The 14,481-nt window shown below is 57.8% G+C and overlaps 1 protein-coding gene across 1 annotated transcript in view; it reads right to left on the bottom strand.

Annotated features, from left to right (window-relative positions):
* Window positions 1–436: 436 nt before the first annotated feature.
* LOC144954220 (uncharacterized) overlaps window positions 437–14,481 on the bottom strand; it is a gene marked incomplete at its 3' end in the record, with an annotated part of 21,929 nt that continues 7,884 nt past the window's right edge. The window contains exons 6-10 of the mRNA XM_078884771.1: window positions 13,803–13,895; window positions 9,548–9,651; window positions 3,919–4,213; window positions 2,682–3,070; window positions 437–596 (exon numbers count right to left, since the gene is read on the bottom strand). Coding sequence (XP_078740897.1) covers window positions 437–596; window positions 2,682–3,070; window positions 3,919–3,924 — 555 coding nt within the window. The remainder of the gene's footprint in view (window positions 597–2,681; window positions 3,071–3,918; window positions 4,214–9,547; window positions 9,652–13,802; window positions 13,896–14,481) is intronic.

The raw sequence follows: 14,481 nt of genomic DNA, 5'->3' as shown, positions 1-14,481 counted from the left end.
CCACTCACTCACCCACCTACTCACCCACTCACCCACCCACCCACCCACCCACTCACTCACTCACTCACCCACTCACCCACCCACTCACCCACTCACCCACCCACCCACCCACTCACCCACCCACTCACCCACTCACCCACCCACCCACCCACTCACTCACCCACCCACCCACTCACTCACTCACCCACCCACCCACCCACCCACTCACCCACCCACTCACCCACTCACCCACCCACCCACCCACTCACCCACCCACCCACTCACTCACCCACCCACCCACCCACTCACTCACCCACCCACCCACCCACCCACCCACCCACTCACTCACCCACCCACCCACCCACCCACCCACCCACTCACTCACCCACCCACTCACTCACCCACCCACCCACCCACTCACTCACTCACCCACCCACTCACCCACCCACCCACTCACCTCAATGTCGTGAAGCTTCACGGTGACACGGAGGTCGCCGTGACTCCGTGACCCCGTGACCCCGTGACCCAGTGACCTCTCCAGCCTCAGGTCCATGCTGAGTGGCAGCAGCAGCAGCTGGGCAGGAGCTGCCTGGCCCAGCAGTGACGGCTGAGTCGACCTGGAGGTGGGACGGACAAAGACGACAACGATGATGATGATGATGGCGATGATGATGATGACGATGATGATGGCGATGGTGTAAGTGCAAGTGTTAGCCAGTTGGTGAGTGGTGGTGAGTGAGTGGTGAGTGAGTGACTGACTGAGTGAGTGGGTGAGTGAGTGGTGAGTGAGTGGTGAGTGAGTGACTGAGTGACTGAGTGAGCGACTGAGCGAGTGACTGAGTGGTGAGTGAGTGGTGAGTGAGTGAGTGAGTGACATGAGTGACTGACTGAGTGACTGACTGACTGAGTGACTGAGCGAGTGACTGAGTGACTGACTGAGTGACTGACTGAGTGACTGACTGACTGAGTGACTGACTGACTGAGTGAGCGAGTGACTGAGCGAGTGACTAAGTGACTGACTGAGTGACTGAGTGACTGACTGACTGAGTGACTGAGCGAGTGACTGAGTGACTGACTGAGTGACTGACTGACTGAGTGACTGACTGACTGAACGACTGAGTGACTGACTGAACGACTGAGTGACTGAGTGACTGACTGAGTGACTGACTGACTGAGTGAGCGAGTGACTGAGCGAGTGACTAAGTGACTGACTGAGTGAGTGACTGAGTGAGCGAGTGACTGACTGACTGAGCGAGTGACTGACTGAGTGACTGACTGACTGAGTGACTGACTGACTGACTGAGTGACTGAGTGACTAAGTGAGTGAGTGACTGAGCGACTGAGTGACTGACTAAGTGACTGAGCGACTGAGTGACTGACTGAGTGACTGAGCGAGTGACTGACTGAGTGACTGACTGAGTGAGTGACTGACTGAGTGACTGACTGAGTGACTGACTGAGTGACTTACTGACTGACTGAGTGAGTGACTGACTGAGTGACTGACTGAGTGACTGACTGAGTGACTGACTGAGTGACTGAGTGAGTGACTGACTGAGTGACTGACTGAGTGACTGACTGAGTGACTGAGTGAGTGACTGACTGAGTGACTGACTGAGTGACTGACTGAGTGACTGAGTGAGTGACTGACTGAGTGACTGACTGAGTGACTGACTGAGTGACTGAGTGAGTGACTGACTGAGTGACTGAGTGATTGACTGACTGAGTGAGTGACTGACTGAGTGACTGAGTGACTAAGTGAGTGAGTGACTGAGCGACTGAGTGACTGACTGAGTGACTGAGCGACTGAATGACTGACTGAGTGACTGACTGAGTGACTGAGCGACTGAGTGAGTGACTGACTGAGTGACTGACTGAGTGACTGACTGACTGAGTGACTGAGTGACTAAGTGAGTGAGTGACTGAGCGACTGAGTGACTGACTGAGTGACTGAGCGACTGAATGACTGACTGAGTGACTGACTGAGTGACTGAGCGACTGAGTGAGTGACTGACTGAGTGACTGACTGAGTGACTGACTGACTGAGTGACTGAGTGACTAAGTGAGTGAGTGACTGAGCGACTGAGTGACTGACTGAGTGACTGAGCGACTGAATGACTGACTGAGTGACTGACTGAGTGACTGAGCGACTGAGCGAGTGACTGACTGAGTGACTGACTGAGTGACTGACTGACTGAGTGACTGACTGACTGACTGAGTGACTGACTGAGTGACTGACTGACTGAGCGAGTGACTGACTGAGTGACTGACTGACTGACTGAGTGACTGACTGAGTGACTGAGTGACTGAGCGAGTGACTGACTGAGTGACTGAGTGAGCGAGTGACTGACTGACTGAGCAAGTGCCTGACTGACTGAGTGACTGACTGAGTGACTGACTGAGTGACTGACTGACTGAGCGAGTGCCTGACTGACTGACTGAGTGACTGACTGAGTGACTGACTGAGTGACTGACTGACTGAGCGAGTGACTTCCTGAGTGACTGACTGACTGCCTGAGTGACTGAGCGACTGAGCGAGTGACTGACTGAGTGACTGAGTGAGCGAGTGCCTGACTGACTGAGTGACTGACTGACTGAGCGAGTGACTTCCTGAGTGACTGACTGAGTGACTGAGCGACTGAGCGAGTGACTGACTGACTGACTGCCTGAGTGACTGAGTGACTGAGCGAGCGAACGCAACTCACCGATACAAACTCATCTCTCTCAGCTCCACGGTGAAGATCTCCGTCACACCACCACCACCGCCACCACCACCACCACCACCACCACCGCCACCACCGCCACCACCGCCACCACCGCCACCACCGTATCCATTGGAGATGGCGATGAGGCCCAGGTTGGACACCAGCGCGTGGTTGGAGCCGCTTGCGACGGGCACCACGATGAGCGGAGCGTGAATCTTCACACGAAGTCGCAGAAACCTCCGTGCGGGCAAAGTCACCGGTGGTGACGGTGGTGGTGGTGGTGGTGGTGACTTCACCGGGCCGGTGGTGGTGGTGGCGGCGGTGGTGGCGGTGGTGGTGGTGGTGGCGGTGGTGGTGGTGGTGGTTGGGATGAGCCGGGCAGCTGCAGCCTGAGCCAGACAGCGACAACAGTAGAACTTACAGACCCCCAAAACACGTCTCTCTCTCTCTGTGTGTGTGTGTAGTGTATAATGTAGTGTAGTGTGTAGTGTAGTGTGTAGTGTAGTGTGTAGTGTAGTGTGTAGTGTAGTGTGTAGTGTAGTGTGTAGTGTAGTGTGTAGTGTAGTGTATAGTGTAGTGTATAGTGTAGTGTATAGTGTAGTGTGTAGTGTAGTGTGTAGTGTAGTGTGTAGTGTAGTGTGTAGTGTAGTGTATAATGTAGTGTATAGTGTAGTGTAGTGTGTAGTGTAGTGTGTAGTGTAGTGTGTAGTGTAGTGTGTAGTGTAGTGTATAGTGTAGTGTATAATGTAGTGTATAATGTAGTGTATAGTGTAGTGTATAATGTAGTGTATAGTGTAGTGTATAGTGTAGTGTGTAGTGTAGTGTATAGTGTAGTGTATAATGTAGTGTATAATGTAGTGTATAGTGTAGTGTATACTGTAGTGTATAGTGTAGTGTATAATGTAGTGTGTAGTGTATAGTGTAGTGTATAATGTGTAGTGTAGTGTATACTGTAGTGTATAGTGTAGTGTATAGTGTAGTGTATAGTGTAGTGTAGTGTGTGTAATGTGTGTAGTGTGTGTAGTGTATAGTGTAGTGTATAGTAGTGTAGTGCATAGTGTAGTGTATAGTGTAGTCTATAGTGTAGTGTATAGTGTAGTGTATAGTGTAGTGTATAGTGTAGTGTATAGTGTAGTGTATAGTGTAGTGTATAGTGTAGTGTATAGTGTATGGTGTAGTGCATCTCTATGGGTCTCTGTGCTCTCTGCGTGCCAGGTGCCAGGCTAGGTGCACGTACCGTCATGTCGTTGACAAAGCGCGCCAGGTAAACCAGCCTCACGCATCCCACGCTCAGAGAGATGGCATCATCACCACCATCACCACCATCACCACCATCACCACCATCACCACCATCACCACCATCACCACCATCACCACCATCACCACCATCACCACCATCACCACCATCACCACCATCACCACCATCACCACCATCACCACCATCACCACCATCACCACCATCACACACCACCCATCGCTCGACTGGTGATGTTCAGGATGAAGACATCCTGACCCTCCTCCGTGCTGACCACCTGTAAACCATCATCAGCAGCAGCATCATCATCAGCATCATCATCATCAGCAGCATCATCATCAGTAGCATCATCAGCAGTAGCATCATCATCAGTAGCATCATCATCAGTAGCATCATCATCAGTAGCATCATCATCAGTAGCATCATCATCAGTAGCATCATCATCAGTAGCATTATCATCAGTAGCATCATCATCATCATCAACAGCATCATCATCAGCAGCATCATCATCAGCAGCATCATCAGTAGCAACATCATCAGTAGCATCATCATCATCAGTAGCATCATCATCATCAGTATCATCATCATCATTATCAGTAGCATCATCATCAGCAGCATCATCAGCATCAGTAGCATCATCAGCATCATCAGCAGCAGCAGCATCATCATCATCAGCATCATGATCAGAGTAGGTGAGTAGGTGAACGAGTAGGTGGGTGAGTGGGTGAGTGAGTGGGTGAGTGAATGCGTGAGTGGGTGGGTGAGTGAATTAGTGGGTGAGTGGGTGGGTGAGTGGGTGAGTGGGTGAGTGGGTGAGTGGGTGAGTGGGTGAGTGGGTGAGTGGGTGAGTGGGTGGGTGAGTGAATTAGTGGGTGAGTGGGTGGGTGAGTGGGTGAGTGGGTGAGTGGGTGAGTGAGTGGGTGAGTGAATGCGTGAGTGGGTGGGTGGGTGAGTGGGTGAGTGGGTGAGTGGGTGAGTGAGTGGGTGAGTGAATTAGTGAGTGGGTGGGTGGGTGAGTGGGTGGGTGGGTGAGTGGGTGAGTGGGTGAGTGGGTGAGTAAGTGGGTGAGTGAATTAGTGAGTGGGTGGGTGGGTGAGTGGGTGAGTGGGTGAGTGGGTGAGTGGGTGAGTGAGTGGGTGAGTGAGTGGGTGAGTGAGTAGGTGAGTGGATGGATGAGTGAGTAGGTGAGTGAGTGAGTGAGTATGTGAGTGGGTGGGTGAGTGAGTAGGTGAGTGGGTGAGTGAGTAGGTGAGTGAGTAAGTGAGTGTGTGAGTGGGTGAGTGAGTAGGTGAGTGAGTAGGTGAGTGTGTGAGTGAGTCAGTAGGTGCGTAAGTAGGCGAGCGAGTGAGTAGCTGAGTGAGTAGGTGAGTGAGTAGGTGAGTAAGTAGGTGAGTGAGTGAGTAAGTAGGTGAGTGAGTAGGTGAGTGAGTAGGCGAGTGAGTAGGTGGGTGAGTAGGCGAGCGAGTGAGCGAGCGAGTGAGTGGGCGAGTGAGTGAGTAAGTAGGTGAGTGCGTAGCTGAGTGAGTAGGTGAGTGAGTAGGTGAGTAAGTAGATGAGTGAGTGAGTAGGTGAGTGAGTAGGTGAGTAAGTAGGTGAGTGAGTGAGTAAGTAGGTGAGTGAGTAGGTGAGTGAGTAGGCGAGTGAGTAGGTGGGTGAGTAGGCGAGCGAGTGAGCGAGCGAGTGAGTGGGCGAGTGAGTGAGTAAGTAGGTGAGTGAGTAGCTGAGTGAGTAGGTGAGTGAGTAGGTGAGTAAGTAGATGAGTGAGTGAGTAGGTGAGTGAGTTGGTGAGTGAGTAGGTGAGTGAGTGGGTGAGTGAGTAGGTGAGTAAGTAGGTGAGTGAGTGGGTGAGTGAGTAGGTGAGTGAGTGAGTGAGTGGGTGAGTGAGTAGGTGAGTAAGTAGGTGAGTGAGTAGGTGAGTGAGTAGGCGAGTGAGTAGGTGGGTGAGTAGGCGAGCGAGTGAGCGAGCGAGTGAGTGGGCGAGTGAGTGAGTAAGTAGGTGAGTGAGTAGCTGAGTGAGTAGGTGAGTGAGTTGGTGAGTGAGTAGGTGAGTGAGTGGGTGAGTGAGTAGGTGAGTAAGTAGGTGAGTGAGTGAGTGAGTGGGTGAGTGAGTAGGTGGGTGAGTGAGCGAGCGAGTGAGTGGGCGAGTGAGTGAGTAAGTAGGTGAGTAAGTAGGCGAGCGAGTGAGCGAGTGGGTGAGCGAGTGGGCGAGCGAGTGAGCGAGTGGGTGAGCGAGTGGGCGAGCGAGTGAGCGAGTAGGTGAGTGAGTAGGTGAGTAAGTAGGCGAGCGAGTGAGCGAGCGAAGTGGGCGAGCGAGTGAGTGAGCGAGTAGGTGAGTGAGTAGGTGAGTAAGTAGGCGAGCGAGTGAGCGAGCGAGTGAGCGAGCGATGTGGGCGAGCGAGTGGGTGAGTGAGTGAGCGAGTAGGTGAGTGAGTAGGTGAGTAAGTAGGCGAGCGAGTGAGCGAGCGAGTGGGCGAGCGAAGTGAGCGAGCGAGTAGGTGAGTGAGTGAGCGAGTAGGTGAGTGAGTAGGTGAGTAAGTAGGCGAGCGAAGTGGGCGAGCGAGTGAGTGGGCGAGTGAGTGAGTAGGTGAGTAAGTAGGCGAGCGAGTGGGCGAGCGAGTGGGCGAGCGAGTGAGCGAGTGAGTGAGTGAGTGAGTGAGCGAGTGAGTGAGTAGGCGAGCGAAGTGGGGCGAGCGAAGTGAGCGAAGTGAGCGAAGCGAGCGAGTGAGTGAGTGAGTGAGTGAGTGAGTAGGCGAGCGAGTGGGCGAGCGAGTGAGCGAGTGAGCGAGTGAGTGAGTGGGTGAGTAAGTAGGCGAGCGAAGTGAGCGAGCGAGTGGGCGAGCGAGTGAGTAGGTGAGTGAGTGAGCGAGCGAGTGAGTGAGTGAGTGAGTAGGTGAGCGAGTGAGCGAGCGAAAGTGAGCGAGCGAGTGGGCGAGCGAGTGAGCGAGCGAAGTGAGCGAGTGAGTGAGCGAGTGAGCGAGTGAGTGAGCGAGTGAGTGAGTAGGTGAGTGAGTGAGCGAGCGATGTGAGCGAGCGAGTGGGCGAGCGATGTGAGCGAGCGAGTGAGCGAGTGAGTGAGTGGGTGAGTAAGTAGGCGAGCGAGTGAGTGAGCGAGTAGGCGAGTAAGTAGGCGAGCGAGGGGGCGAGCGAGTAGGCGAGTGAGTGAGTGAGTGAGTGGGCGAGCGAGTGGGCGAGCGAGTGAGCGAGTGAGTAGGTGAGTAAGTAGGCGAGCGAGTGAGCGAGCGAAGTGAGCGAGCGAGTGGGCGAGCGAGTGAGCGAGCGAGTGAGTAGGCGAGCGAAGTGGGCGAGCGATGTGAGCGAGTGAGTGAGTAGGTGAGTGAGTGAGCGAGCGAGTGAGCGAGCGAAGTGAGCGAGCGAGTGAGTAGGCGAGCGAGTGGGCGAGCGAAGTGAGCGAGTAGGTGAGTGAGTGAGCGAGCGAGTGAGCGAGCGAGTGAGCGAGCGAGCGAAGTGAGCGAGTGAGTAGGTGAGTGAGTAGGTGAGTGAGTGAGCGAGCGAGTGAGCGAGCGAAGTGAGCGAGCGAGTGAGTAGGCGAGTGAGTAGGCGAGCGAGTGAGTGAGTAGGTGAGTGAGTGAGCGAGCGATGTGAGCGAGCGAAGTGAGCGAGCGAGCGAAGTGAGCGAGTGAGTAGGTGAGTGAGTAGGCGAGTAAGTAGGCGAGCGAGTGGGCGAGCGAGCGAGGTGAGCGAGCGAGTGAGCGATGCGAGCGAAGTGAGCGAGCGAGTAGGTGAGTGAGTAGGCGAGTAAGTAGGCGAGCGAGTGGGCGAGCGAGCGAGTGAGTGAGTGAGTGGGCGAGCGAGTGAGCGAGTGAGTGGGCGAGCGAGTGAGCGAGTGAGTAGGTGAGTAAGTAGGCGAGCGAGTGAGTGAGTGAGTAGGCGAGCGAGTGAGCGAGTGAGTGGGCGAGCGAAGTGGGCGAGTGAGTGAGTAGGCGAGTGAGTGAGCGAGTAGGTGAGTGAGTAGGTGAGTGAGTAGGCGAGCGAGTGAGCGAGCGAGTGGGCGAGCGAGTGGGCGAGTGAGTGAGTAGGCGAGTGAGTGAGCGAGTAGGTGAGTGAGTAGGTGAGTGAGTAGGCGAGCGAGTGGGCGAGCGAGTGGGCGAGCGAGTGAGCGAGTAGGTGAGTGAGTAGGTGAGTAAGTGGGCGAGCGAGTGAGCGAGCGAGTGGGCGAGCGAGTGAGCGAGCGAGTGGGCGAGTGAGTGAGTAGGTGAGTGAGTGGGTGAGTAAGTAGGCGAGCGAGTGGGCGAGCGAGTGAGCGAGCGAGTGGGCGAGCGAGTGAGCGAGCGAGTGGGCGAGTGAGTGAGTAGGTGAGTGAGTGGGTGAGTAAGTAGGCGAGCGAAGTGGGCGAGCGAGTGAGTGAGTGAGTGAGTAGGCGAGCGAGTAGGTGAGTAAGTAGGCGAGCGAGTGGGCGAGCGAGTGGGCGAGTAGGTGAGTGAGTAGGTGAGTAAGTGGGCGAGCGAGTGGGCGAGCGAGTGGGCGAGTAGGTGAGTGAGTAGGTGAGTAAGTGGGCGAGCGAGTGGGCGAGCGAAGTGGGCGAGTAGGTGAGTGAGTAGGTGAGTAAGTGGGCGAGCGAGTGAGCGAGCGAGTGGGCGAGCGAAGTGGGCGAGTGAGTGAGTAGGTGAGTGAGTGGGTGAGTAAGTAGGCGAGCGAAGTGGGCGAGCGAGTGAGCGAGCGAGTGGGCGAGTGAGTGAGTAGGTGAGTGAGTGGGTGAGTAAGTAGGCGAGCGAAGTGGGCGAGCGAAGTGGGCGAGTAGGTGAGTGAGTAGGTGAGTAAGTGGGCGAGCGAGTGAGCGAGCGAAGTGGGCGAGCGATGTGGGCGAGTGAGTGGGTGAGTGAGTGAGTAGGTGAGTGAGTGGGTGAGTAAGTAGGCGAGCGAGTGGGCGAGCGAGTGAGCGAGTAGGTGAGTGAGTAGGTGAGTAAGTGGGCGAGCGAGTGAGCGAGCGAGTGGGCGAGCGAAGTGGGCGAGTGAGTGGGTGAGTGAGTGAGCGAGTAGGTGAGTGAGTAGGCGAGCGAGGGGGCGAGCGATGTGTGGGCGAGTGAGTGAGTAGGTGAGTGAGTAGGTGAGCGAGTGGGCGAGCGAGTGAGCGAGCGAGTGAGTGAGCGAGTGAGTAGGTGAGTAAGTAGGCGAGCGAGTGAGCGAGCGAGTGAGCGAGCGAGTGGGCGAGCGAGTGAGCGAGCGAGTGAGCGAGTGAGTGAGTGAGTAGGTGAGTGAGTAGGTGAGTGAGTGAGCGAGTGAGTGAGTGAGTAGGTGAGTGAGTGAGTAGGTGAGTGAGTAGGCGAGCGAGTGAGCGAGTGAGCGAGCGAGTGAGTAGGTGAGTGAGTGGGTGAGTAAGTAGGCGAGCGAGTGAGTGAGCGAGTGAGTGAGTGAGTGAGTGGGCGAGCGAAGTGGGCGAGCGAGTGAGTAGGCGAGTGAGTAGGTGAGTGAGTAGGCGAGCGAGTGGGCGAGCGAGTGGGCGAGCGAGCGAGCGAGCGAGTGGGCGAGTGAGTGAGTAGGCGAGTAAGTAGGCGAGCGAGCGAGCGAGTCTGCGGCAATGGCCCCCGGGGACCCCGCCCTCGCCTGGAAGTTCCCCCCAGGAGCCTGCGCTAGGCCCCGGGGCGGCGCTCACCTGAGGGTGGAGGGTGTCGGGGTGGGGGTCCCTGATGAGGATGCGACTCAGACGGGCAGAGACCTCCGTGAGAGACGGGGACAGGGAGACAGTGGAGTGGAGACCTGGTGGTGGTGGGGGTGGGGTGGTGTGGGTGGGTGGTGGGGGTGGTGGGGTGGTGGTGGGGTGGTGGTGGTTGTTGTGGTTGTTGTGGGGGTGGTGGGGGTGGTGGTGGGGGTGGTGGTGGGGGTGATGGTGGTGGTGGTGGGGGTGGTGGGGGTGGTGGTAGGGGTGGTGATGGTGGTGGTGGTGGGGGTGGTGGTGGTGGTGGTGGGGGTGGTGGTGGTGGTGGTGGGGGTGGTGGTGGGGGTGATGGTGGTGGTGGTGGGGGTGGTGGGGGTGGTGGTAGGGGTGGTGATGGTGGTGGTGGTGGGGGGTGGTGGTGGTGGTGGTGGGGGTGGTGGTGGTGGGGGTGGTGGTGGGGGTGGTGGTGGTGGGGGTGGTGGTGGTGGGGGTGGTGGTGGTGGTGGTGGTGGTGGGGGTGGTGGTGGTGGTGGTGGTGGGGGTGGTGGTGGGGGTGATGGTGGTGGTGGTGGGGGTGGTGGGGGTGGTGGTAGGGGTGGTGATGGTGGTGGTGGTGGGGGTGGTGGTGGTGGTGGTGGGGGTGGTGGTGGTTGTGGTTGTTGTGGTGGTGATGGGGGTGGTGGGGGTGGTGGTGGTGGTGGAGTTGGTGGTGGTGAGGGTGGTGGTGGTGGTGAGGGTGGTGGTGGTGGGGGTGGTGGTGGTGGTGGTGGTGAGGGTGGTGGAGGTGGTGGTGGTGGTGGTGGTGAGGGTGGTGGTGGTGGTGGTGGGGGTGGTGGTGGTTGTGGTTGTTGTGGTGGTGGGGGTGGTGTTGGGGGTGGTGGTGGTGGTGGCGGTGGTGGAGGTGGTGGTGGTGGTGGTGGTGGTGGGGGGTGGTGGAGGTGGTGGTGGTGGTGGAGGTGGTGGTGGTGGTGGGTGGTGGAGGTGGTGGTGAAGGTGGTGGGGGTGGTGGTGGTGGTGGAGGTGGTGGTGGGGGTGGTGGTGGTGGTGATGATGGTGGGGGTGGTGGTGGGGGTGGTGGTGGTGGTGATGATGGTGGGGGTGGTGGTGGTGGTGGTGATGGTGGTGGTGGTGGTGGGGGTGGTGGTGGTGGTGGTGGTGGGGGTGGTGGTGGTGGTGGTGATGGTGGTGATTGGGGGTGGTGGTGGTGGTGGTGATGGTGGTGGTGGGGGTGGTGGTGGTGGTGATGATGGTGGTGGTGGTGGTGAGGGTGGTGGTGGTGGTGGTGGAGGTGGTGGTGGTGGGTGGTGGTGGTGAAGGTGGTGGGGGTGGTTGTGATGGTGGTGGGGGTGGTGGTGGTGGTGGAGGTGGTGGTGGTGGGTGGTGGTGATGATGGTGGGGGTGGTGGTGGTGGTGGTGGTGGTGGTGGTGATGGTGGTGGTGGTGGTGGGGGTGGTGGTGGTGGTGTGGTGGTGATGGTGGGTTGGGGGTGGTGGTGGTGATGGTGGTGGTGGTGGTGGGGGTGGTGGTGGTGGTGGTGGTGGGGGTGGTGGGGGTGGTGGTGGTGGGGGTGGTGGGGGTGGTTGTTGTGGTTGTTGTGGTGGTGGTGGTGGTGGGGGTGGTTGTTGTGGTTGTTGTGGTGGTGGTGGTGGTGGGGGGTGGTGGTGGTGGGGGTGGTGGTGGGGGTGGTGGTGGTGGGGGTGGTGGTGGTGGGGGTGGTGGTGGGGGTGGTGGTGGTGGTGGTGATGGTGGTGGTGGTGGGGGTGGTGGTGGGGGTGGAGGGGGTGGTGGTGGTGGTGGTGGTGGTGGTGGTGGGGGTGGTGGTGGTGGGGGGTGGTGGTGGTGGTGGTGGTGGTGGGGGTGGTGGTGGGGGTGATGGTGGTGGTGGTGGGGGGTGGTGGGGGTGGTGGTAGGGGTGGTGATGGTGGTGGTGGTGGGGGTGGTGGTGGTGGTGGTGGGGGGTGGTGGTGGTTGTGGTTGTTGTGGTGGTGATGGGGGTGGTGGGGGTGGTGGTGGTGGTGGAGTTGGTGGTGGTGAGGGTGGTGGTGGTGGTGAGGGTGGTGGTGGTGGGGGGTGGTGGTGGTGGTGGTGGTGAGGGTGGTGGAGGTGGTGGTGGTGGTGAGGGTGGTGGTGGTGGTGGTGGGGGTGGTGGTGGTTGTGGTTGTTGTGGTGGTGGGGGTGGTGGTGGGGGGTGGTGGTGGTGGTGGCGGTGGTGGGAGGTGGTGGTGGTGGTGGTGGTGGTGGTGGGGGTGGTGGAGGTGGTGGTGGTGGAGTTGGTGGTGGTGAGGGTGGTGGTGGTGGTGGTGGAGGGTGGTGGTGGGGGTGGTGGTGGTGGTGATGATGGTGGGGGTGGTGGTGGTGGAGTTGGTGGTGGTGAGGGTGGTGGTGGTGGTGGTGGAGGTGGGTGGTGGGGGTGGTGGTGGTGGTGATGATGGTGGGGGGTGGTGGTGGGGGTGGTGGTGGTGGTGATGATGGTGGGGGTGGTGGTGGTGGTGGTGGTGATGGTGGTGGTGGTGGTGGGGGTGGTGGTGGTGGTGGTGGTGGTGGGGGTGGTGGTGGTGGTGGTGATGGTGGTGATTGGGGGTGGTGGTGGTGATGGTGGTGGTGGGGGTGGTGGTGGTGGTGATGATGGTGGTGGTGGTGGTGAGGGTGGTGGTGGTGGTGGTGGTGGTGGGTGGTGGTGGTGGTGGAGGTGGTGGTGGTGAAGGTGGTGGGGGGTGGTTGTGATGGTGGTGGGGGTGGTGGTGGGGGTGGTGGTGGTGGGGGTGGTGGGGGTGGTGGTGGTGGTGGTTGTTGTGGTGGTGGTGGTGGGGGTGGTGGTGGTGGTGGTGGTGGTGGTGGAGGTGGTGGTGGTGGGTGGTGGTGGTGGTGGTGGTGGAGGTGGTGGTGGTGGGTGGTGGTGATGATGGTGGGGGTGGTGGTGGTGGTGGTGGTGGTGATGGTGGTGGTGGTGGTGGGGGTGGTGGTGGTGGTGATGGTGGTGATTGGGGGTGGTGGTGGTGGTGATGGTGGTGGTGGTGGTGGGGGTGGTGGTGGTGGTGATGATGGTGGTGGTGGTGGGTGTGGGGGTGGTGGTGGTGGGGTGGTGGGGGGTGGTGGTGGTGGGGGTGGTGGTGGTGGTGGTGGTTGTTGTGGTGGTGGTGGGTGGTGGTGGTGGGGGTGGTGGTGGTGGTGATGATGGTGGTGGTGGTGGTGAGGGTGGTGGTGGTGGTGGTGGAGGTGGTGGTGGTGGGTGGTGGTGGTGGTGGAGGTGGTGGTGGTGGTGATGATGGTGGTGGTGGTGGGTGTGGGGGTGGTGGTGGTGGGGGTGGTGGGGGTGGTGGTGGTGGGGGTGGTGGGGGTGGTGGTGGTGGTGGTGGTTGTTGTGGTGGTGGTGGTGGGGGTGGTGGTGGTGGTGGGGGTGGTGGTGGGGGGTGGTGGTGGTAGGGGTGGTGGAGGGAGACATCAACAACATCAACAACATCGTCATCATCATCATAATCTGTGTCTATGTGTGTCTGTGTGTGTGTGTGTCTGTGTGAATGTGTGACTGTGTGTGTGTCTGTGTGTGTGTGTCTGTGTGTCTATATGTGTGTGTGTGTCTGTGTGTGTCTGTGTGTGTGTCTGTCTGTGTGTCTATGTGTGTGTCTGTGTGTGTGTGTGTCTGTGTGTGTGTGTCTGTGTGTGTGTGTCTGTGTGTGTGTGTCTGTGTCTGTGTGACTGTGTGTGACTGTGTGTGTGTGTGTGTCTGTGACTGTGTGTGTGTGTGTCTGTGTGTGTGTGTGTCTGTGTGTGTGTGTCTGTGTGTGTGTGTCACTGTGTGTGTGTGTTTCACTGTGTGTGTGTGTGTGACTGTGTGTGACTGTGTGTGTGTGTGTCTGTGTGTGTGTGTGTCTGTGTCTGTGTGACTGTGTGTGACTGTGTGTGTGTGTGTGTGACTGTGTGTGTGTGTGTGTCTGTGTGTGTGTGTGTCTGTGTGTGTGTGACTGTGTGTGTGTGTATGTGTCTGTGTGTGTGTGTGACTGTGTGTGTGTGTGTGTCTGTGTGTGTGTGTCTGTGTGTGTGTGTGACTGTGTGTGTGTGTGTGTCTGTGTGTGTGTGTGTCTGTGTGTGTGTGTGACTGTGTGTGTGTCTGTGTGTGTGTGTGTGTGTCTGTGTGTGTGTGACTGTGTGTGTGTGTGTGTCTGTGACTGTGTGACTGTGTGTGACTGTGTGTGACTGTGTGTGTGTGTGTGTCTGTGTGTGTGTGTGTCTGTGTGACTGTGTGAGTGTGTACCCAGCGTGGTGGCGAGTGCGAGGTCGCGCTGAGGCTCCGTGATGCGGACGCTCAAATCGTCGACGTAAACCACAACGCGCAGAGAGACCCTGCCTGGACATCGTCAACAACAACATCAACAACATCAACAACATCATCATCAACAACATCAACAACATCATCAACATCATCAACAACATCATCAACAACATCATCAACATCATCATCAACCATCATCATCAACAACATCAACAACATGGTCAAAAAAATCATCAACTACATCATCAACATTATCGTGAACATCAACAACATCATCAACAACAACATCAACATCATCAACATCATCAACAACAACATCAACAACATCATCACCATTACTGGAGAGTGAGAGACACAGAGAGAGAGAGACACGGGGAGAGAGACACGGGGAGAGAGACACGGGGAGAGAGACACGGGGAGAGAGACACGGTGAGAGAGACACGGTGAGAGAGACATGGGGAGAGAGACACGGGGAGAGAGACACGGGGAGAGAGACACGGGGAGAGAGACACGGTGAGAGACACGGGGAGAGAGAGACACGGGGAGAGAGACACGGTGAGAGAGACACGGGGAGAGAGACACGGGGAGAGAGACACGGGGAGAGAGACACGGAGAGTGAGACACGGGGAGAGAGACACGGGGGAGAGAGACACGGAGAGAG

Source organism: Lampetra fluviatilis, unplaced genomic scaffold (assembly GCF_964198595.1).
Source record: "Lampetra fluviatilis unplaced genomic scaffold, kcLamFluv1.1 SCAFFOLD_1190, whole genome shotgun sequence".
Classification (NCBI taxonomy): domain Eukaryota; kingdom Metazoa; phylum Chordata; class Hyperoartia; order Petromyzontiformes; family Petromyzontidae; genus Lampetra; species Lampetra fluviatilis.
The sequence above is the reverse complement of the archived record's forward strand: the minus strand, read 5'-3'. Positions and strand labels throughout refer to the sequence as shown.